Source organism: Triturus cristatus, chromosome 1_1 (genome assembly GCF_964204655.1).
Source record: "Triturus cristatus chromosome 1_1, aTriCri1.1, whole genome shotgun sequence".
Classification (NCBI taxonomy): Eukaryota; Metazoa; Chordata; class Amphibia; order Caudata; family Salamandridae; genus Triturus; species Triturus cristatus.
Genome location: NC_140579.1, coordinates 648,924,423 through 648,949,677, shown reverse-complemented (window position 1 = coordinate 648,949,677; position 25,255 = coordinate 648,924,423). Strand labels below are relative to the sequence as shown.

Here is a 25,255-nt window from a genome sequence, read left to right as displayed (position 1 = left end):
CTTTCCTAATACCACCCCTCAGGGTGAAGGACAGAGACCCGTTTCTACCTCTATTGCTGCTCTATCTACATTCCCGGGAATTTTAGAGGCCGAGTTTAATAGGCTGGCAGCCAAAGTTAAATCCGGGTCCCCTGCAGACCCGCTCAGACCCGCGCAGTTTGGAGACTCGGCTGCTTTATGTTTCCCCCCTGTACGCCAACTTATCAATCTTTCATTGTGTTCAGGGATTGTACCAACAAAGTGGAAACAAGCCTATGTCACCCCTATTTTGAAGAAACCCACCTTGGACCCCCTTAAACTGGAGAATTATCGTCCAATCTCTCTTCTCCCATGGGTCTCCAAGGTTGCGGAGGCTTATGTCAATGGAATTCTGACCCAATATCTTCAAACTGCTAATATCTTGGATCCTTCCCAGAATGGTTTCCGAGCGGGTCACAGCACGGAGACTGCTCTTCTAGCAATGACGGAACATCTGCGCACCATGCTTGATTCCGGTCAAACTGTGGCACTGGTACTACTCGACCTCAGTGCAGCGTTTGACACGGTCTCACATGTGATACTTCTGCAGCGCTTGGGTGAGGCCGGTATCTCTGGCTCAGCACTGAATTGGTTCCGGTCCTTTTTAGCAGGTCGCTCTTTCCGGGTCGCTACCCCTCCTTTTGAATCTAAATCCTATTCCATCGAACAAGGAGTTCCTCAGGGGTCGGCACTCAGCCCCACACTGTTCAACTTATATGTGCAGCCGCTGGCTGCGGTCGCCAAGCAGTGGGGCCTGACTCTGGTTAACTATGCGGACGACACGCAGTTGGCGGTTGCACTAAATGGGGATTCCGACTCTGAGGCCCCTAGGTTCAGGGAGGGTCTAACAGCAGTAGCGGGCTGGATGACGGCCAACTGTTTACAACTCAATGCTAAAAAGACGGAAGTCCTTATCATTGGTAAACAGTGCAATCTCTGGGACGATCAGTGGTGGCCCCCAGAGTTGGGTCCAGCACCCATCTTGGTCCCTGAGGTTAAAAACCTGGGGGTCTGGCTAGATTCTGCCCTCAGTTTCTGTGGACATACAAAAAAAGTGGCTGCTGCCTGTTTTGGGGTTTTGCGGGGGCTTAGGCCAACCCTGAAATTCTTTGATGCCCCCACAATCCAGGCCACCATACTCTCACGGCTTGACTATGCGAGCTCACTCCTGGCTGGGGCCAATCAGACGGAAGTTATCCGGATGCAGCGAGTCCAAAATGCGGCGGCCAGAGCCTTGGTGGGCCTACCTAGATTTTGCTCCGTGAAGGAAACTATCCATAAGCTTCACTGGTTGCCCATGGCTCAAAGGATCGAGTTTAAGACTCTATGCCTCTCCTTTAAGATCCTTAAGCTGGCCTCCCCTCCGATCCTGGAGCATCTTCTCATTTCTTATGTTCCCTCTCGCTGTTTGAGGTCATCTGGCCAAAATCTAGCAGTAGTTCTACGGTTCAAGCGCTGCAGAGCGGGAGGGCGTTCCTTCCGCTTTCTGGCGGCTAGGCTTTGGAACTCGCTACCCGCTCATATCTGCGCCCTTGATGACTTGTTTATGTTCAGGAAGGCTATTAAAACATATCTTTTTCCCTCTGGCTGCAGCTTTACTACATAGGCTATCATTCTTTTCGCTGCTCTCCGTTTTCCTTTCAGTTTTGTTGTTCTTGGTGTTTTTTATTCTGCCTGTTTGAGCGCCGGGACGCCCCTTTGCTGGGGCAGCTGTGCGCTATATAAGAACATATAACATAACATAACATAACATAACAATATGTAGTTTCCATTAGCATGTTAATCACATAATAGCCTACAACTTCCCTTTGTCTCTTTGTTATGCTATGTCAAATATCTAATGCAGCACACAACCATCTTGAATCAAGTAGGAAGAGGTCCCTAGAGTCCCAATACTCCTAGTTGAAATCCTTAGAGAACCAGTTGTTTTGCTTTTAATACTTTGAAAAATTATTTGCCTTGTGTCAAAGATCTAGTTTCTTTACCTGCAGAGTCTCCTTTCATTTCTTTACTCCGTGTTTTTAGGTCTCGCCTGACTCAGCGCATGCGCTGGTCTAGCGAGACTTATTGAGAGGGCTCCAAAAAGTGCTACCAGGCCAGCCTAGAGCCATAGTGCGCGGGCGCGCGCGCAGCGCTTTACCGCGATTACTTTCACTTTGATGTTTGATCGCGATCACTTTCGCGGCCGCACGGCCGCTTGGCATAGCCAATAGGTCTTGCTTTTGGGACCTTATAAGTATTTAGTTATGCAACTGTTGCATGGCTAAACACTTATAAGGTCCCAAAGGCGAGACCTATTGACTATGCCAATGCTTGTTTTTTTTATTTTAGCCCATATCTTTCCTTTCATGTTTGCTTTAAATTTACCATTTCCTGGTTTTCTCCTTTAGAGTGGTTATTCCCTCACTTCTTTGTTCCCTACTTGTTTTGCCCTCCCATTTTTAGGTCTCGCCTGACCCAGTGCATGCGCTGGTCTGGCGAGACATTTTGTGAGGGCTCCAAAAAGTGCTACCAGGCCAGCCTAGAGCTACAGTGCATGTGCGCGGGCGCGCGCGTCGCGCTTTACCGCTATTAATTTCACTTTCGCGGCCGCATTGATGTTTGATCGCGATCACTTTCGCTGCTCCACGGCCGCTTTGATGTTCTCCGTGAGGCAGAAGTCAGTACGAATAATACCCTTTTTATTAATTTATTTTCAATTTAAAACGAAATACATTAGTTTAAAGATGAGTCTTCTGTTAAAAAAAATCTCACATTTTGAATGTATAATATCTCCATATCATACAATTATTTGTCCAGTCATTTGAATACCAGCAATACCTTGTTTTATATATAGTGCTGCATACTGCACTTTTACTATTTGAATGCACTGTGAAGAATAGGTGTTAATTTACTCAATTCCATGGCAGTCGGTTTACCGTTTTAGGAAGGATTAAAGACTGAATTGACTTTGTTGGGATTCAAACTTTAGAACAAGGGAACATATTTTCTATTGCTCCACCTCAGCTTGTAATTCACTGCCTCTTTGCGTTCAGGTTATTAATTTCGTCTCTTCTTTTTTAGAAAATTATTGAAGCCTTGGCCTTTTCTGTCAAATTTCAATTCCTAGCACACCCATTTTAACATCGCAATTTTTGTCTACATCATTTGGTTAAAATACTTTTCAGAATCACATCTGCATAAAGTCCTTTAACAAATGTCATAGAGTGTAGTTTCCCATATCTTCATATATATCTGTTTATATGAGCCCTCATGCGTCGCCAACATGTTTAATCAAATAGGCCTTTAGCCCTATGACTTCCTCATCTTGCATCTGTATTATTGCGGTCTGTACTTCAATGCATTTGTAATCGATGCAAGCTCACATGGGGACTGGAGGAGGTACTTTTTGAGAAATATCGTTCTCCGTTGCTTTTAGTGCCTAACTAGAGGTCAGGGACACACCGGTTGTGATATTACCACATCATTCCGAGTGTCCTACCTCAGAATGAGGGATACTATGTATGTTTCTAGTTCTGAGCTGCAAAACTCAGAATGTGGGTCATTTACCAAGCATTCCAAGTTTTACATGGCAAAAAATATGTGGGGGGAAAGGTGGTAACGTCCTTCAGCTTGAAATCTGAATCCAGGGCAAACTCCTGTGTGTGCCAACATCTGGATCACTGCCTCCACTTGAAAGAGCGCAGGAGAGGTGTTTTAGTATTCATAGTTTCCGGCTAACAAAACAATACGGGAGCCCAAAATTCAGAGCATTGTGACACATTTTATCATATGCTTAGGAACTCAGGAAGGGTTTTGAAGGTGGGTTGGTTGGTGGAAGAACAGGTTTGTGCCCTGAGGGAAATGCTTCCTACTGCCTGGAACAAAATTCATAACATTACGCTTTCTTGTGCAGCATGCTCTGAGGCAGATTGAATAATATGCAGACCATTGGTGTGCAGTGGGGATAATCAGATTTATAAATATATCCTGAGCCCGTCCCCTGGAAGTGCAGTGTGTGCTGAAACATTCGAAGGATGTTCTACCAATCAGCTGATGGAACGAGGCCACTCAGACACGTTGCACTAGTTCAGGATACCTCAGAAGCTTTCAATATGACACTTCTGTAAAATTTTTGTTTTCCTTGGAGTTAGTTGTACGTTAGCCTCTGCACCCCTAATTTTTCCCACTATTGTGTATTAGCCTATCACACTCTATTTCTGCCCAACCTTCGCACAGTTCTCCCAGTTGTGGATTCTGTCTGCGTGTATGTGCTATATGTGTTCAGGAAGGGCAGCAAGTTAACATAATGAAAATATCTGAACCCAGAAATGGCGGGAAGTCTTCTCTGTGCACCCCCTTGTCGAGCAGATGAGGAATGATCTGCCAGCCCATGGATCTGGAAACCTAATTAGAAAACTGACGTCCGCATCCCAGCTCACATCAGTTCTCGCTATACACATCCCTCTACATACATGTACACACACACATGCAGTAGTCACTGTCCTAACTCTGACAATAATAACAAGCATTGGCATAGCCAATAGGTCTCGCCTTTGGGACCTTATAAGTGTTTAGCCATGCAACAGTTGCATAACTAAACACTTACAAGGTCCCAAAAGCGAGACCTATTGGCTATGCCAATGCTTATTTCATTTTACTACATTCCTCTTATCCTCGTCTTTCTACCTCCCACATGCTTGGGTGCTGGGAAGGGCCTTGTGGAGTACAATCACCTGGAAGGAACAGTTGACATTGAACTGGGGCTCGCAGGCCTGTAATATTATAGCGGACGTCGCCACCTTCACCTGCACAGACACACAACCTCCTAAAAAGATGCATTTATAGATCTGATCCGCTCATCTTGAAAAGCGCTTCTTACTCTCTTCCAAGAGCTGCTGTCCCAGTTGATGGCAGAAGGGATTGGCAGCAGAGAAGCTTGGTTGTCACCTCGATGGGAAATTTTATAATGTATCCAAACTGTTCTATATGCAGTGGTTAGATCGGAGCGTAATCAAAAGTACATAAAGTAGGGTCCATGCTGCATTTTAACCACAAACTTATCTACAGACCAAGCCACGCATGTTATAAGAATACTGTTAAACATGAGTGGTGCTTCTTTCAACCGGTCAGCGGTACAAAAGGGGGTGGTGATGGACGGAGCATCAGAACCAATCAAACACTCACACCCAGTCAACAGATCTGGGTTTGATCCATCACCGTTCTTTAGCCCACTCTGCCACCCCAGTTCAGACATGGCCATATGCAAATCAGTCTGACCCTGTGCCTCATGGGAACAGTCCAGCCCGAACTGCCAAGCCATGCCTTCCCTGGACCGGAAACAAGCTTCCTAGGACCGGTTTCTGGCATTTCAGCCGTCTTCAGCCAGGCTTGCTTGAATCCAGTGGCAAAGTGAGCAAGGGACTCACGTCTGAGCATACCCTGCCAACTTATGGCGAACAAAGCGGTACAGAAGGGGGTGGTGATGGACGGAGCATCAGAACCAATCAAACACTCACACCCAGTCAACAGATCTGGGTTTGATCCATCACCGTTCTTTAGCCCACTCTGCCACCCCAGTTCAGACATGGCCATATGCAAATCAGTCTGACCCTGTGCCTCATGGGAACAGTCCAGCCCGAACTGCCAAGCCATGCCTTCCCTGGACCGGAAACAAGCTTCCTAGGACCGGTTTCTGGCATTTCAGCCGTCTTCAGCCAGGCTTGCTTGAATCCAGTGGCAAAGTGAGCAAGGGACTCACGTCTGAGCATACCCTGCCAACTTATGGCGAACAAAGCGGTACAAAAGGGGGTGGTGATGGACGGAGCATCAGAACCAATCAAACACTCACACCCAGTCAACAGATCTGGGTTTGATCCATCACCGTTCTTTAGCCCACTCTGCCACCCCAGTTCAGACATGGCCATATGCAAATCAGTCTGACCCTGTGCCTCATGGGAACAGTCCAGCCCGAACTGCCAAGCCATGCCTTCCCTGGACCGGAAACAAGCTTCCTAGGACCGGTTTCTGGCATTTCAGCCGTCTTCAGCCAGGCTTGCTTGAATCCAGTGGCAAAGTGAGCAAGGGACTCACGTCTGAGCATACCCTGCCAACTTATGGCGAACAAAGCGGTACAAAAGGGGGTGGTGATGGACGGAGCATCAGAACCAATCAAACACTCACACCCAGTCAACAGATCTGGGTTTGATCCATCACCGTTCTTTAGCCCACTCTAGGCCTGTAATATTATAGCGGACGTCGCCACCTTCACCTGCACAGACACACAACCTCCTAAAAAGATGCATTTATAGATCTGATCCGCTCATCTTGAAAAGCGCTTCTTACTCTCTTCCAAGAGCTGCTGTCCCAGTTGATGGCAGAAGGGATTGGCAGCAGAGAAGCTTGGTTGTCACCTCGATGGGAAAATTTATAATGTATCCAAACTGTTCTATATGCAGTGGTTAGATCGGAGCGTAATCAAAAGTACATAAAGTAGGGTCCATGCTGCATTTTAACCACAAACTTATCTACAGACCAAGCCACGCATGTTATAAGAATACTGTTAAACATGAGTGGTGCTTCTTTCAACCGGTCAAGCATAACTGGAATATGTACAAAAGTAGGATCAGCAGCGGTTTCATGTTAGCGGGAAATGCATACTGGTGTTTTATCAGACTAATTTAATATTAAGAATGATTGTAATCCTCAGAGTACACTAGATCATTAAACAGTAGTCTAAGACTGGAAATTGTATCTTCATTGGCAGGGAGCTTCTGGTAACGCCTTCCAGAACAACATGGGTATACTAAACTCTAGAAGGAAGCCAAGTGCCTGCTAGTAGTACCCGACAAGAAAGTAGAAGAGGCTGAGCAATCAACCGATTGATGTGGGTTTACAGGAAACCATTGTACTGGAAGCATCTTGCATAATGTAGCCGCCTTTAAAGGTCAGGCCAGTGCTTTGCATAAACCCTAGCAGACTGTGCCAGACAACAATCCTGCCTGACACGAACACCTTGCAATACAAGAAAAGAGACTGATGGAAAAACAGTTTTTGTTCTGGGGACTAACACAGATGACCCCTGACAACTTGCCAGTGGTTTTTTTTCTCAAACCTTACTTGCTGCGACCAATTCCACTTGCGTAATCCATAGTTTTTAAAATGACAACGGCACTGTGTGATTTACAGCTTAGCTTAATGCATCGTCTAAGAGCTCCTCGGTAACCATTAATCACCCGCTAAAGGTCTTGTCTGTTTATTCATATACAGAAATCCCGTTTTCGATGACCATGTGCTAATCAATTTACTGTAAAGTATGCTGAAGGGCTGTGATAGCAGAACGAAGAGGATTGAGAGGTAGGTTATAAGGGAGAGTAGAGGGGGTTATAGAGCAGTTACTGGCGGTGTTTAATCGTGGACACAGGAGAACTAATAACCTATGGTATAAGCTGCAGCAGAAGAATTCCAGATAAAATTGTAGAAACCCAGGAGCCTAACAGAGCTTGGCTGAATCCAGTAGTTAACACTGAGGTACAGCTGGTTACGCGCTCACTGTCCTCATGTTTAGTTGTCCTTTGGACAAAATAAACCATATCCCTTCTTCTGCCAGTTGGAAACCTACAGGTCTTGATAGATACCCCTGAAAGCATCTAAGTTATGATCATTGAACTGGAGTATTGGGTGTGGCAAGTGAGAGATAGTGTGCAAGAGAGTGCGAACCCACGTGAGGCAGGAGTAATCCACCAGACTCAGTATAAACATAGAATGTACCAGGTTTAAGCCTTGATCTGCTCTTTCCCTTGCAAATAACCTTAATATCTGCAGTCGTATGGGAGAGAATCGATTTGTGCATTATAGGTAGCATTCTAATAACATAATAATATGGTTCAATTTCAATGCCTGTGTGTTGCCCCATATTAAGAACTGCAGTTTGCGACCACCTTTCAAAATCTGCATGAGTCTTGGCCATCAGAAGGAGTACATTATGCTCCACCATATTGTTCAGTTCTGTATTAAGTAAACTTCATAGATATTTCATGCCCTTTGCGACCCATTTCAAATCTTTCAATGCTGGCCCTGGTTGGTTACATAGGACATGACCTCGTAATTCTACCAGTTTACCTTAGATCTGGAAAACGACACAAGCATGCCTATGATGCAGGCCAAGATGTATTGTGTTTTGTAATTGGCATAACGATATCTTTTCCATACATGAAAGATTTTAATGAGCCTATCCTAGGTGGTGACATCTAGAATCTGTGGGAAGGGGGGCGGGGGGGGGGGGGGAAGGGGGTCATTTTACAACTGCTAGAGGATCTAAGGCCAAGAGTAACAGTGAGGGAGATAAAGAGTGCTCCTGCCTCTTATTTGAATAATGAGAAAAGGCCTCTGCAACAGATTGTACCATCGGCATCTAGTATATCAACTTACTTTTATTAATGGAGTTCTGCCATCAACTAAACCTGTCAAGTTCCTTCAGTAGATGTTCCTGATCCACCCAGTCAAAAGCCTTTTTGGCATAAAGTGTGATTGCCAATGTTTCCTCTTATATGTTTTTCTATTCCCAAAAAAGTTGTGCATGTGTTCTCATGAATTCTAGTAGCTTGCCCTGGGACTAATTCCACCTGGGAGGAGCAGGTCCGTAGTGAGATCCAGTTCAGCCTGGTCAGAATTTTTGTCTAATGTTATGATGGCATTTATGAGAGGTGGCCCTGTTACTCCCAGATTCTAATCGTTCTTTCTTATCTTTGAGTATGAATGATATGTTGGGCCCTGTTGGATACGACACCCAATAACTATGGCTTCGGCTTCCTTTAAGCTATTATATAACATGCAGGCTCTTTTGGTTTAGCATGTTTAAAAAAATTGGCTTGAAACTCCATCTTCACCTGGCGATTTTGTCATTTCACTTCTAGAAACGTTAGTTCTTCATTAGTAAGAGAGGGAAGACCAAGTTCAATAACGTATTCAACATCTTGGGCCTCCTGCTGGATGAGCCATATAATTTCACTTAAAAGGAGGTAAACAGCTGAAATATTTTCGGGGTGAGTGAGAAGCTTCCCTATATTATTGCTGATTGTTGTAATGGCCACTTTAAAATTCTCTCTGACTTTACTAAAAGGCTAATATCCTGCCTGTTTTCCCCCAGTCTTAGTTTTATCTTCGCCTAAGTTTACTAAAGCCTTTTTTTGGCACAAGTATGGTGTGCATTGAGAGCCGATAGTGTCCTAGCTAAACGGTGGTGTTTGAATTATATTCCACCATCACTGTGGAAATAGTATATTCAAGTGTACTTTTCGGTTAAGGATTTAGTAATATTTATAGTGAAGTCCCTTCTAAGAAGAACCCTCCAGGTCTCTTCGTCTGGCGAAATAACGGACTTCTTGGTTTTAAATCTACACAGGTGTATGTGTAAAAATTAAGTGGTGCTTCCTTTCTGGTAACTTTATATTTGGAAGCATTCATCCTCCAGAGTTGTTGGAGGTAATCCATGGCCAAAGTGGATATTGAACTCAATCGGACAACAGTCTCATACGCCATCTGGTAAAATGTCAGCCAGGAATTGGGATTGAATTAGATTCCTGTATCAGGAAGTAACCTAACCAGGATGAAATGTTGTGCACTTATGAGATGTGTTGGATGCTGTACGTGTATCAGCGCATGGTCACTCATGACATCGTGTAGGAGTGCCCTGTCCTCATCATTGCATTTATATGTAGAACTAGTTAGGTTTATGGTTGGATCAAGGTCAATAATCCAGCCATCCCCACAATAAATTGTGTTCGCAAATACAGTCCAGATAATGTGCAAGAAATGTGGCTTTACTGTATTATAGGCATAGTTTGATCCTGTATTAATTTCTCACCAGTTGTATCTCTTTTCACGTAACTGCCCCATTCGAGATCAGTCCATGTGAGGGGTATAGTGTATGGGAAAGGTTTGCATACAGGAATTGGAACCCCGAATTTCCTAGCATAGTTATTTATTGGTGTCTGGCTGGCATTCTCCGAGTCAGTACAACTGCTACTTGTATCTATTCCAAAATAGGTGTATGTGATAAACTCTGCTCCTCCTGTAAAGTTTGCAGAATGTTGCCCACTTTGAGCTCTACCTAGAGTTTTGGAAAAACTCCGCCAACCGCCATGTGGCAGTTTTTTTTTCTTCTCTCGTATGCTTCTTGCCAATGGCAAGTTGACGAGCGCAAGTGAGAAAAAAAACACTAGACCGCCTCCCAACGAGATTTATGAAGGCGGGTGGTTGCTGCAGGTCACTACCGCTCGCGTTGAGAGAGCTGCCGCTCGAGTAAAAAATCTACTCGAGCGGAAGAAAAAAGCAGTGCCCTCCGGTGCGCAGTGTGGTGCTGCTCGTACTGATTTTACAGTGTGGGACAAACTCCTGTTGCTAAATCTGCACAAGCAGCGCGCCATGCCACAACTCTGCCACACATGGAACTCCCTGGAGTTTTTGGGTAACTCCACGGAACTCCACAGAGTAACACTAAGTTCCACCCAACCCTATTTTAACAGTGAGTTATATGTAGTTCGAAGTATCCATCAGAGGAAAGTTACTTAACCTTCGGTAGCACTTTTTCTAGTGGATACTCTATTTAACCACAGATTACTCACCATTAGAATACACCTGACAAACCCCATTAGTTTCTTTCTGTATTTAGGTGACAGGACTACACACACTGGACATGCCTGATAGTTTCTGTGCAGTTGTGTTAGTGGACACGAGCACTGATTAGACAGCTTTTCTTCAAAGCAGATGGAAACCTACTTTGCAAAACAATTCCTGATTTACTTCATTAAATATTAATTTCCTCTGTCTTTCGGGTAAATCATTGAGTTTCATGCTTGTTTGACGAAACCTAGATTGGCAACAAAGTGATGCTGAGAGCAGACTTTAATGAACTGAAAACTATGATTGGTTTTTGGACGTGGAACAAGCAGGATAAATAAGCCTGAGAACTTGTGATATGGTTTGGATGCATCCTTATGTAATTTGTGCCACGTTGCTCCTTTCTTGGAGACCCAGGCTATTGGGTCATCCTTTGTGCTGAACACCCCCATCCCTTTTGTGGGTTTTAAAACATTTTTAATGTAACATTGTTATGTGGTGTGCATTTTGAAACCTGTTGTCCTTTTTTCATATTCTTGAAGTGTGATATGTGCCAGAGGGATGAAAACTGCAGGATGCTTAGAATTCAGTGTATGTGTCCCAGCGTTGCTTTGTTTGCTCATGGTCGCTCTGCTGAAATTCAAAACCTTGTAATAGGCCAGCACTTCAGTCTGACTGATTTGATATCCTCTCTGCTTCCTTTCCAGGTAATTGAGAGCTATCTGAGCAAGGAGGTAATTTATGCGGTTACCAGTAATAAAGAAGCAAGGACCAGTGATGGAGCTACCCGGCAGACAAATCTGAAAAACAATGCTGGTTCGGCTTCAATGGAAAAAGCAGAGGTTAAGTTGCGACTATCAGACAAGAAGCGGTTGTCAGACACTCCTGGCAGCTCTGGACGGGATCAGATGCGCCGGCAAAAACCTGGCCAGAACGTAAGGCTTGTCCAGCAACGTACATTTTTTTTGTTAATAGATCTAGATCATACTATATTTTCATTTTATATTTTTTACCTCACACGGGCTTAATCCTTTGTTTACCGGTTGCTGTCTTTTCCTTCCACAGCCTGCCTTAATTAGTCGAGGGAAGGAGTTGCTGAACAAGGCCATGCAAAAGGTTTTTTTTATTATTCTTAATACGTGCATTGCAAAAGTCCCAATTACCAAGGAATAGCTTTGTCACACAGTGCACTCCTCAGCATGATGGATGTAGGGGGTTCATAATTACTACTCTCATTTGCTAACTAAATTGACTGCTTGATGTGTAAAGCTCAGCCTCCATGATTTACTCTAAAAATGTGGAGGACAAGAACTCCATATGAACATCTCGTCCTCCACACAGAGGTGGATAATCCTTTAGGTGCTTTTACATGAAGGATTTTCTATGTATAAGACATTTTTTACTGATATGAAGCGCACACAGCATTCTGACATGATGGTGAAAAAAGTTAAACCGATTTATGCCGTTAGGCACTATTTCCCCTAAACCCAACCCACCATTAAGCACTAATCCCTCCAGCTGGCAAAAAGCCCACTAAACAACAGGGATTTTGTTTAGGGGAAGTACCCCCACCCAAGAGCAAGAGGTTCCCCCTCTGATAAAAAGATCGTGTGAGGAGGCAGCGTGCCCAGTAATTGGCCTCAGAAGTCTTTCTGCCCACCCCCCCCGACCATCTGTTCAAGCGCCCCCCAATTCTTTGTGTTCTTCCTTTCCCCGTGGGGGTGGTTTAAGGGGTTTTACCCACCCAGGTATTGGGCCCAAGCCCCCATCCTTAAAGCCGCTTCCTAGGGCATCCCCACTGGAAGTATAAATCCCAATTTTCTTGACTGCCATGATGAATGGCCATACTGTTCAGGATGTGAATTAACTAGCAACTAGGAAACCCTATGAGAATTTCTGAATCCTAGTGACACAGACCAATCTAGGCTGGTGGGGCTTGCATAGATCCAGCTGTGTATTTTTAACCAAAATATCCTGCAAACCTCAAACTTGGTCTAAAATCATGAATTGTCTTCACATTTCTGTGAGGGAATGTTCTAGAATGTGATCAAAACAGGGACTATGCAAAGACCACATTTACTTCATATGGTCAATTTTACTCCGATCTGGTTTCAGTCAATGGGCCTACCCACTCAAGTGTAGAACTGTTTTTATCAGGAGAAATGTGGGCACGCAGATTACAGATAAAAAAAAATTAAAATTGCGAGGAACATTTGTGTTTTTAGTCAGAGTTTGAGGTTTATAGGCCTTTCTGAGTAAGAAACAGTAGTGTGAGCTATGCAAGTCGCACCACCCTGTCTCCTCATGTCTGTATTTCAGAAATGTCATCTTCGGTTTGGTAGGTTCCTCATGAGCCCAATTTCTTTAGTCCACTTCGCCAAAATGGGTCATTCTTCATGGGGAAAAGTTTATGTGTTCACATTCCATTTTGGGGCCTTTTCTGTCACAGGCGAACTGTGGGAATACAGAATAGTGAACATTCGTTATTCTCAATTGAATTTATATCCATTTTTCCAGTGGAAGGAAAGCCATATTTTGAAATGTAAATGTGAAACGTGATGTAATGGGTGTAATCCCGAATTCAGAGTTGTACATTTACTACTGAACTCTGAATCTTTGGCACATTTCTAAAATTCATAGGTTTCCATATTGCCTGTTTTTCATTAATTAGATTTTAGTATTTGAATTGCTACATGGTTAGTGCTCAAAGTGGATACCACTGCTTATGTTGGTTTCTGCAATTCCGTAAAGCAACTGGTTGCGGTATGCCACTCGTGGGATACGTTTGTAATGCTTATTATTTTGTCTTTAATGGATTTTTCATTTGTTTTTTTCTGTCCCGTGCCCTCTGTAGGAGATGGCCTTAGGTTAACAGATTTTCTAGATAGACCTCGTCACTTATTGTGTTCTGCAGCGCTCAACATTACAATTTTCTTTGACAAATACACAGCATTCTTTCTCTGTAATCATAATGAGAACTCCACTCTTATACATAATGTCCTTTGATTATTTCAGCAACGCTGTTTAACACATTTTCAATCCATTATTCACTATGGACTTTCAGCCCCCACTAGTTGTGGCCCATAACGGATCATATCGAGTATTGGGACCATCAAAACCAAAATGGTGGCCCCATTATACAATTGGTGCAAAAACTGGCCCCCCACATGTGTAGAATGATAGAAATGAATTTAGCACTCCATTTTTATAATGGAAAAAGCTTCATAATCCCAGAAACTCATTGCCATCCGCCAGCTTCAACCCCCAACAACTTACATGCACAATAAACACCCTACAGTCCACAATACCACAATTAGCATCATATCCATGTGAACTTCTCCGCATAAATCACCACTACCCGATGTTCGCTAACTACACTACTTATTGCACCACCATTCTTCACAGTCCCTTTCTCAGAATTCTTATTCTCAAGTTCTCGGCTGCATTGACCACAATGTGTTCTCCCCACTGGCACACAGCTCCCACTAGCGTGGTAGCGCATTAAGTGGCCCTCTTTCCCTCTCTGCCTCGGTGCGAAGTTGCCAAACTCCATGACTGGCAGCTCCTGTCGCTTCACACAGCCCACCATGCTAATGGAAGGGCTCCGACAGCAACAATGTCCCCAGGATCTAGACCTGAAGCTCAGTAATAGTCCCACCGAGTCTCCATACAGTCCCCAACCAGTGGCTTAGGTGTTTCACTGCAGTCCCAGACACTTTCACTCTTTTACAAACTAGGTTTTCAGTTCAGTCCGCACTTTCCATTTTAATCTGAGTTTGCAGAGGAAAACAATTTCAGCAAAAAACCTCTCACTACATAAGATGAATTTTCCTTTGAGTGCAGAGATGGATTCCGTCTTTTAATTTATTTATTTTTTAAATAGTTTGACCCGTATGAACCAGATAAACCCACAATGGGTATCCACGCTGGCTTCCTTTAGTTCATTGGATTTGGCCATTATTATCCCTATTATACAAATGGCTCAAAAACTGTCCCACCACAGATCTAGAATAATAGAAGTGAATTAAGCACGCTTTTTGACAATGAAAAGGCTTTGTATTTCCAGATCCTCATTTGGTATGATGTGCTACATTTACAGCTTTTCCAAACATGGTACATTGCATTCCAGGCATTATTTGCAACGTTTTATCTAATAAACACCCGCGTTGCTGCAAACAATTGCAGGGTGCCATTGGCTTGCACTTTGCAAGCCGATTTTATTTTGTCTTCTTGATGATATTTGAGAAGTCAAGACCATTTTCCTTTTTCTTTTTAGGACGGTGGCACCAGTATCCTTGCCAATGCACACTCTTGGGGAGTTCACATTCTGCATGTGAATGGTATCCTTTTATTTAGACTCGAGGTAATTGTTTATTTAGGAGTTGTGAAAGGAGCAGAATGTCTTTGGATTGTGGGAAGGAAATGCATCTTATGCGCTCTTGTCATTGATAGTATAATGTCCTCTGACCAGTTCTTACAATTCACTTTTTTTTAAAAGAAAGCAATATTTCAGGTACTGCACTTCCATAACTTGTGTAAATGAGCCTTTTTAGGGTCTCACTGGTGCAGGGGTTCACCCTTATCTGTCCACTGGTTCTTAAACCAACAAAGAAGAGATTGGCACGGAAGCTGTAATATCAAAAAATAGATTTATTAACCTCTCATGAGTGGGGCTGTGTCAATACAGTACCCTCAGGACACTGTAGGAGGTAGTCTATAGAATACAAAGGCCATGGGCCTTGTATATACATTTGTCGCATAGTCTGCATGGAGACTCAAAGGGAGGTACTGGCACATACAAGAATAGTTATTGACTATCATGGGCCTACAAAAATTGCTTGGTCAACAGTGGGAGGGGAGACATTTCTGCTTACATCAGTTAAAACAGCCTGACTGTTATACACTAAGACAGGTGCATTCTAGCAGCTACAGGCCTTTCTGAGCATGCGCAGTGCTCTAGCTCAGTACTGAAAGAGTTGACTATAGTTGCTGAATCAAGCAAAAAAGAAAAGCAGGCAACAGTGAAGACGGAAGAAGCACATGGCTAACTAAAATGGATGCCACAAACAAAATGGCTTCAGTTTATGCTAACGGTAACTTCTGCGATTTCCGCAAACCTGGGTAATGTTAAAGTAATGATGGTGTCCGGTATGAGTGGTGTGCAGTATTGGAGTCTAGTGCAGTTGTAGATTAATAAGAATGGGGTGGTGGATGTTGGGGGGCTTGCAACAAACTCTGTCCTCATTCCCGTCTTGCAGTTAATTGCTAGTAATGAAATGGGCGCAGTGTGGAACAGTTCATGCCTGAATTTGTGTTTTTTTTTAAAAATAATAATTGTAATGAGAAGGGGGAGGTGGCAGCGAGGCATTTCTTTAATCATTAAGGAACAAGCGTATACACTCAACACATCCCCTCTTCTACTGTTGAGGACTTCTGAAGTGTCAGTAAAAGTTGTTAGCAGAGCATTACTCATAATAAGATCTTATGTGGTTATGGGTGGGGGAACTGGAGGTTAAAAACCCAGTTGGCCACTGTCTCCTGTCACTCTCAGTAAACTGTTTCTTGCGCTGTCCTCCCTGTTAGTCACCACGATGTTGTCCTTAATTATGTCGTGCATGAAGAAGTTTTGGATTACATCGCAAAGCTGTGCGTAACAACAAAGAAAGTCTGCAACCAGAGAGGGTAGGTAAGGCACAGCATCCCATACTTCGAGGTTCGCCATGGGGGCACAGTATTATACTTTGGACTTGGGCAGTTATATATTCATGGTCATTTGAATCTTGCTTGCATGGAGAACCACATCATGTATCATGCTGGAAAAATGATGGGGCGTTATCATCTTGTTACTTTGACATTTAAACACATTGCTACATAAGGGACAACAGCACAGAAGAAAGTTGAATGGTTTCTTTAGGAAGAAATCTTGATATGCAGCAAAACACATTGAAAACGTTTTCACCCACACATCTATCTGGCCAGCAGTTTCACTAAATTAGAAACTATTTAGCACCTGTATACAGCAACGAATAGTGGGACGTGTAAAGTGTTTGTTACTGCCTTGCACTACACATTCCTGGCTTTTTCTAATAACGTGGCTTTTCTGAGCTAGAGACACGTTTTGAGTCTGCAGGTCGTTCAGTATCGACGTATTATATGGCAAATGCATAACTGTCAAAACCTGCAGCTTCATTGGCTCTGAATATAGTCTAATAAAGGGTTGCAACACACAATTTAAAGGTTCGATTGCTTTAAAATCTAAAGTCCACTCAAACAGTATGAAGCCAAAAAAGCTTGCCTTTTCTCAAGGTACACTCCAAGCAGGATTCTCACGTCTGCCAGAGACCATAACTGGTTCTTAAAGTGACAGATCTTAGTGTTAGTTTTGGAATAGCGTCCATCCGCTCCTGTATCTACAGCTCAGCCTTCTTGGATCTGCAAAGGCCGAAAATTCATTTTATAACCAAATGTTATTTGTCTTTTTCCTAAGATTATTGTAGCTGTTATGCAAGTCTAAGTAATGTTGTTCCCCTAAGCGCATGACTGAAATACTATCATGTTTTCTAATCGCTGTAGTAACAACGTTCACACTTTTGAATGAACAATGTTAAAAATTCCAACTTTTTTGCTCAGTTTTTTCAACACCTCCAAAAGGTATATTTTCTTTTGTATTTCAAAAGGCATTCTCCATGGTGGCTAAAACATAATCGCCTTATTTTTTGCACGTCATTACCTCTTTCTTTGCAATTTTCTAGTGCTGAAAGTAATGATTACTAATTCGTTTTTGCGTCATATATTAACATTGGCAGGATGGAAGTGCTAATTTGGCCTTTCTGGGATTCTTACCTCGGACCAACATGTCTCACACATCCAACAATGCTTAACTCGGAAGAATTATTCGAACTGCTACTACTCAGCAAATTTCTTGTTGCTCTCAAGGACTACAAAATATAAAACATTGATCTTTTTATTCTTTTATAGTAATTATTCATTTTGGGTACTGACTTTTGTTTGGTATGTGCCAGTACTCCATGAAGATACCCGATTTGCAAGGTATCCCCCACCCTATTCTTAGTCTTGGACATCGTTTACTTTTAATAAAAAGTACTTCCTTTCCAGACTGCCACTTCTTTCAGAAGTTGACCTTTCATATATTTTGAAGGAGAGGCATCTAATATTTTCCAAGTGTAGTTTTAATTTCATTTGCTGTAGACTTTCATTCCAAAGGACAACGTTAACATGTTTTTTACTATTCGCTTTTTAACAATTGGCAGCTTCCAGTCCTGCACGAAAAGGTCAGTAATTACCGTGACATATGTTTTTTCTCACCCTGAAACTAGTCCTTTCCATCAACATTTAGTGTCTCCCAAAGCCCTTTGCCTCCCACAAAGAGCTCAGTGAATGTATGCAACTGACCAGGTGTACTCAGACTTCTGTTTCCTAGTCCATTCTACAGATCGAATACTAGTATTCATAAAGGCAGAGGGAGTTTGGGTGGAGGAGAGGAGCAGTCTTCCAAGCATGATGGGTTTCATTATTTTAATATTTTATTACCAGTGGCACAGATGAAGGTCCCTTTTCTGAAGATTGAAGACCAGAGCAGGTAAGACCAAATTTTCTTGAGTCTTTAAAATACAATGAGCTCTGAAAGCAGATTATTGCAGGTAAAGAGGATATAAGTACACAAGGCTCCAGGGAATATATAAGCAGTTAATGTTATCTGGCTCAAAATGGCGTGAGCAGGATCACACAAAAATTGAGCTACATTCAAAGGACTTTTGTGAGATATTGACAAATAAGGTGGATGAAGTGATTTGTGGAATATAGTAAACTATAAAGGGATGAAGGCGCAAAGGTGGCTACAGGAGAAACTAATTGAACGTTGCGAGGGAATGAAACCACGAGGCTGCATCTGATCTTGCTTTGCTGTTGGAGTCTTAGTTACATCCTGTAGCTTACCGAGAAGGATGTGTTGCTATTATGACTAAATACATTGCGTTTAAGGATTACCATCATTGCCTGCAGGCATTTTAACCTCTGAAAGGGTTAGCATGCAAGAACCTATCTGTAGATATTTATATAATTAATGTAAGGCTGCCCTGGTCCAACAAATATTTCTTTAGAGAAGAGCTACTAGAATGTATTATGATATGGGGTGAAGTATTGGAAGTTTGGTTTATGGTAGTTTAAACTTTGTGCAGAAACAAAACTATAAAATCACCGTAACTGCTAATCCTCATCAAAGCCCTTGATTATAGCGTATTAGTAACTCCTCCCACACATTTAAAGGCCATGCTGGAATGGGTATTGGTTACTGAAGCAGTCGTAAACTGCAAATTACTCAGCTTGAATGTTTTATACAGTCCCATTCTGTGCATATCCTACCACCTTGTGGCTGCTTTGGAAGACTAGTTTTTACCTAAGTATTTTGACAGTTGACAGGCAGGTGTCTACAAAGACTCCCATGTGAACGTAGAGCCTTATGCAAGATGGGTGGCGTTTGTGCAACTGAGGAGCGCTACGAGGGATGTAGGGTAAAAGCCACCTCTTGGCCTGATCCTGAAGTTCTTGCAGCAAGGAACTGATGACCAACTGGAGAGGCACACTAAGCGGACTGGTGGGGATGTGTTGGAGGCATGGGACAGTCCAACAATGTGTGAGCAAACCCACTGTGGTTCGTGTGAAGAGCACAAAATGGTGGCATGGCAGCTGTGCTGCAATCCTTGTGCAAGTGGTTCAAGGTGAGCACCCCAGCTAGCATGGTACTGCTGCAGAGAATTGTGTGGCAGTGAGACGTGCGACTCCCTTAGCAATTGTATATCTAAGCCATCAACTGTTGGTCGTCCTGGAGCCCAGCGAGTGAAGTAGTTGTATCTTAGACAAAACTGATGGTCTCCTCCAGGCGGAGAAGGTAGCGTGGTGCTTGATCGAGTCTGCAGGCTGTGGTCCTTAGCGTGGCTCTCTGACTTGGTGAACTTTTTATCTGAAAGAGACACGTTAGTGATGGATTCCTTACCTTAGAATATCCCCAGGAGTCAGACTGAATCCAGAAAGTTTTCGTCAGCAGTACCCCTGCACGTCGGTAGGTGTCGTCGTACGGCTCCGCGTACGTCGCTGGCGTTGTAGCTGCAGAGACGACGTCGTCAGAGCTACATAGATGCGCCCACGCGCTCTGACGTCCGTTTCTTTTTCCGCACGAACAAGCGAAGATCCGAGAGAGTGGTACTCCTAGTCAATAAAATTGACTTTTTTATGAAACTTGTATCTTGTTTGTGTCGACAATTCGACTTTTGTTGCAGTGGGGATGCCCGGGTTTAAGTCCTGTTGGGACTGCCATCGGACCATGTCGGTGACGGACCCGCTCAACGTCTGTCTCTTCTGCTTGGGGCACACAGTCTTCGCGAGACGTGCCCTGATTGTTGGGCCATGGAGCAGCCGACATGCAGGAGCGTTCCCGGTAGTTGTTGAAGACCCGGCACTCGGTCCCGCGCCACTCGAGGTCCCGCGCCACTCCAGGTCCCACGCCCGTGGGAGGTCGAGGGATCGGAATCGGGGACAGGTAAGTCACAAGTGCCAATAAAGGTCGAAGGAGCGGTGTCGCTCTTCGTCCACCCCTCACCGGTCGCAGGACTCAGTGGAGGGTCGGGTGGTCACTCCCCTGCGGCTTCTTTGGGGCCTCGGTTGTTGCCTGAGACTTATCCGCATTGTTGGGCACCGTACGTGCCTCCGGAAGAAGTACAGGTGCTTGTGTCGGCCATGGGCCGTTTCTTTGTTCCATCGGGTCCCTCCGGAGCGCCTTTGTGTCCCGCAGACCCCTTGGGTAGTTCTGCCGCTGCCTTTGGCCCCGGTTACGCCGGCAAGATACCCTGTGGCGCCGTTGGTTCCGGCCTCGTCGCTACCGCCGTTGGTTCCGGCCTCGTCGCTACCGCCGTTGGTTCCGGCCTCGTCGCTACCGCTGTTGGTTCCGGCCTTGTCGCCGCCGGTGGCTCCGGCCGTAGCACTGCCGGAAGCCTCGGCGCGGCAGTTGGTTCCTTCTCGGCGCCGCCTTAAAATCCCGCATCGGCTCTGGCCTCCGCACCGCCTTTGGATCAGGCATCGACGGCGTTGCCTCCCGGGCCGGATTATATCGAGCCTGCCTTGTCCTGCCTCCAATTCCTGACCAAAGGGGGTTAGAAGGGGGGGTTCTGAGGACCTGCTCGCTGTGAGGATGATCTACACTAGATTGACAATATGGAGGATCCCAGCAAGCAGGAATTATCTCCACACCCTGATACACTGTCCCCCTTCTCCGTAGCTACGGAGGTGGTGGGTTCATTCTGTGATATGGCGTAGGGGAGGCTCCTAATCTCAAATTCCCTACAGTGCCTATCAGGGCAAATCTCCTCACAGCAGTGCTTCAGCAGCGGCCTCCTCTACAGAGCTGTTACTACCCTTCAATAACGCACTTTAAAAGTCACACAGGGGCGCCTTTGCATGCAAGGCATCCCCAGTTTCATCGCACAGCACCTACCGCCAGAGTGTCTAGTGGTCCAGGGCTCTGCTTGTCCGAGGGCCTTTGGCCCTCTATTACAACTCTGTGTGGGACACGGTGGCGCAGGTGCTGCCACAGTGTCTAGCGGAGGCTTTGAAGGTGCTCTCTCAAGCAATTGCCGAGGATGCGGCGGGATTCACCATCCATTATGCTCTTGACCCCGCATCCTCCATGGGCAGAGCAATTTGTATAACAGCAGGGTGGGTCCCAGGGCTAGTGGGCAGATCAGTCAACCACCACCCCTACCACCGCTGCCTCAAAACCTTCCTAGTCTGCTGTTTCAGGCCCTCTGCATGCCAGGGGGCGGCTGGATTCGCCATCCCCTCCCCCACTGGCGTGCCATTATTTTACACAAGTGGGTTCTGTAAACAGTCCGAAGGGACTACTCCCCCCCCTTCGAGACTACGCCTCCTGCTCTGCCACGTCAGTACCACCGCATGTCGGGGGATCACTTGACACTTTGCAAACAGGAAGTTGCGGCACCCTTGGCGTAGGGGGCCATTGAGCGTGTTTTAGACCTTCGGAACGTCAATCGTTTCCTAGATCCGCAAGCCTGGATGGTAGCGTTACACTTGCAGGACGCCTACTTTCACGTCCTGCAGTCCAACCGGCGTTACCTGCGGTTCACGGCTGGCCACAAGCACTTTCAGTTCACTGGGCTCCCCTTTGGGCCTTACCAGCGCCCCTCGGGTGTTCCCTAAAAGTGCTGGAGGTGGTCGCAGCTCGTCTGCGCAGATCAGGGGTTTCCGTCGTCCCCTATCTCGACGACTGGTTGTTGAATGCAGGCTCGCCCCAGGCAGTAGTCTCCCACCTCTGGCCGACCTCCTGCATTTGCTGGGGTTCTCCATCAATGTGCCGAAGTCGCATCTGATTCCCTCTCAGAAGCTCCTCTTCATCGGAGCGGTTCTGGACTCTGCGCACTTTCGGGTTTGTCCTCCCGAACAGCGTGTCCGAGACACTCTGGCTATGATTCCGATATCTCAGCCCTTGTCCTGGGTTTCAGTCAGGGAGACACTGAGGCTGCTGGGCCTCATGGCCTCCTGCATCCTGCTGATCAATCATGCCAAATGGCATATACGGGCTCTGCAGTGGAACCTGAAGTTCCAGTGGACGCAGCGTCAGGGACACCTGTCTGGCTACGTCCAGATTTCGGAGGGCACTGCACAAAACTTGCAGTGGTGGTTCACTGACCAGCGTTGGGTCAGCGGCAGGTCCCTCTCCCTTCCCCAACCAGAGCACACAGTGGTGACGGAAGCGTCCCTCCTGGGATGGGGCAGCCACATGGGGGAGGCAGAGATCAGGGGTCTCTGGTCTCAGGCGGAGTTCAAGCTCCATATCTATCTTTTGGAGCTCAGAGCGATCCTACTTGGTCTGAAAGCATTCCTTCCCTCTGTCAAGGGGAGAGTAGTGCAGGTGTTCACAGACAACACCACCGCAATGTGGTACTGCAACAAGCAAGGCGGGTGGGGTTGTGGACCCTATGTCAAGAGGCTCTGCGTCTCTGGACATGGCTGGAACATCAGGGCATTTTCCTGGTGGTTCACCACTTGGCAGGTCCTTTGAACGCCAGAACGTACGCACTCAGCCGTCTGTGCATAATGGATCACGAATGCCGTCTTCACTCGGAGGTGGTGCAAGGTCTCTTTCACATGTGGGGAGAACCTTGGTTAGATCTATTCGCTGCCGAAGAGACCGCGCAAGTTCCGCCATTCTGCGCGTTGGAGTTTCCAAGGCGGCCCTTGCTCGGTAACGCTTTTCGTCGCGAGTGGAGTTGCGGTCTGTTATACGCCTTTCTGCCTATATCACTGAAGAGATTCCTTAAAGGCATTACTCACCTTTTCCCTCCTATTCCTTTTGTGATGCCTCAATGGGACTTGAACCTGGTTCTCACATATCTGATGTGTGCTCCATTTGAGCCTCTTCATATCTGTCCTTTGCCGTTATTGACTCTGAAAACTGTCTTCCTGGTGGCCATCACCTCAGCTCGGCGGGTGAGTGAGCTCCTGGCTCTTTCCTGCAAACCTCCTTTCCTGGCGATTCATCCGGACAAGGTTGTGCTTTGACCGCGTCCCTCCTTTCTACCAAAAGTAGTCTCTGCCTTTCATCTCGGGCAAACTATAACTCTTCCCACTTTCTTTCCGCCTCTGCACCCTTCAAGAGAAGAGGAGAGGCTCCGCCGTCTGGACCCAAAACGTGCGCTCTCATTTTATCTCAACCGCACACAACAGCTCCAGGTGGATGACCAGCTCTTTGGTGGCTACGTGGGCGCCAAGAAAGGCCAGGCTGTGCACAAGCGAACTATCTCCCGATGGGTTGTCTTGTGCATTAAAGCCTGTTACACTCTGGCTAAAAAGGAACCTCCGGTTGGGCTGCGCACCCGTTCTACTAGGGCGACAGCAGCTACTACAGCGTTGGGACGAGGTGTCCCCCTGCAAGACATCTGTCAGGCGGCCACCTGGGCCTCGTTGCATACTTTCACTAAGCACTTTTGCCATGACAGTCCGGTCCGGAGATACTGCTTTTTTGGCCATTCAGTTCTCTGTGACTTTCTGGTGTAATCTCACTTCGCAGACCCACCACTGGGGTTGGTATTGCATGGTTTATATTCTAAGGTAAGGAATCTATCACTAACGTGTCTCTTTCAGATGCACAAGTAACTTACTTGTGTAACGATATATCTGTAAGAGACATTAGTTAGTCATTGATTCCTTACCGCCCGCCCATCCTCCCCGTTCTGCGAACTGTTCTCTAGGGTTCAGGTCATCCCTTTCAGGGCTCTAGTTTTATTGCACCAGTAGTCGGTCTCTGGCATAGCTCTGCGCTTCTGGTGCGGAAAAGTTGTGTACAGAACTGACGTCCACGCACATGGGCGCGTCTAAGTAGCACTGACGATGTCATCTCGGCGGCTTCGACGCCGCCTACCGATGCGCAGGGGTACTGCTGACGAAAACTTTCCGGATCCAGTCTGACGCCTGGGGAGGTTCTAAGGTAAGGAATCTATCACTAACTAATGTCTCTTACAGATATATTGTTACGCAAGTAAGTAACTTGTGCTTTAATAGCTCATTGGTTGGCAGGACCCTGGATGTTGTGGGTCAACTTTCCCCTCCCCCCCCCCCCCCCCCCCAGCAGTAATCGGAGGAGAACCAGGGAAGCAAAACATTATAGGTTGGCAGACACTCTGTTATAGTTATGATCAACATCTGCACTGGCAAGTATAGAAATGAGACCATATACTATCAGACTAGTCTTGTCTAACTAGATATCCCCTCCTGTAGTGGCAAATAAGCAGAAAGTTGACTTGCACCACGTTTTGGGAAGGGGTCAGTGAGATCAAGCGAGGGTGTGGGGGGGAGGGGCAGTACTAATGATCTCCTAGCGGGACCCAGCATATCCATGATAAGTGGCATAGCAATGCATAGTTATAAGAGTTTTCCTCACACTGCTGATAGCAACCCATAGCTCCGAAGATGCTGTATCCACATCTAATAAATTAGCATCTAATAAAATACATGAATCTGAGTGGATCCAAGTGGAACCTTTTAATGTATGACCAAATTGTAGCACACTGAGGTACCCTTAAATGACGTAATTAAGTGCACATGGTGGTTAGAGTGGCTGGAACAGAAAGGGGAAGGATTCCAATATAAAATCTTTAAAAGGGTAGGGCCTAAAGTAACTATTAGGAAATGTGGGCAGAAAGAGTGAAGAGACTGCACCAGGGAGTGCCCACTGGGGAAGGCAACAAACCGGTTATTAGAAGATTTATAAAAGTGGTCCTTCTTGATGTTAATGCAAAAATTGGTGTGATTAGGCACCATCTGAAACTGAATTAAAGAGGTGAAGAAATAAATTTCTGGGCTATGGAATAGTGAGCTCCCTAGAAGAAATGGGAGACTAGCAAACTCCTAAACAAGAGAAACTTTGAGCTTGTCTCCTGCAAAAGTAAAATGTGTTATTAAAAAAAATAACAGAAAAATCAAGAAATTCTGATTGATACTTCTAACAGCATTTTCCTCCCCTTAGAATATGCGCCAGAGTGAACCTGGAGAATTATGCATCAGTGCCTCTGCTGGCCGATATGTTGCATAGTGAAGGCTCTGTGCCGCC

The 25,255-nt window shown here is 45.5% G+C and overlaps 1 protein-coding gene across 1 annotated transcript in view; it reads left to right on the top strand.

The window, feature by feature from the left end:
* Positions 1-25,255, top strand: part of DBF4B (DBF4B-CDC7 kinase regulatory subunit) — a 130,051-nt gene that overhangs the window by 1,208 nt on the left and 103,588 nt on the right. The window contains 6 exon segments of the mRNA XM_085644196.1: positions 225-511; positions 11,325-11,552; positions 11,683-11,733; positions 14,894-14,957; positions 16,239-16,299; positions 18,071-18,217. Of these exon segments, the coding sequence (XP_085500322.1) occupies positions 225-511; positions 11,325-11,552; positions 11,683-11,733; positions 14,894-14,957; positions 16,239-16,299; positions 18,071-18,217 (838 nt within the window).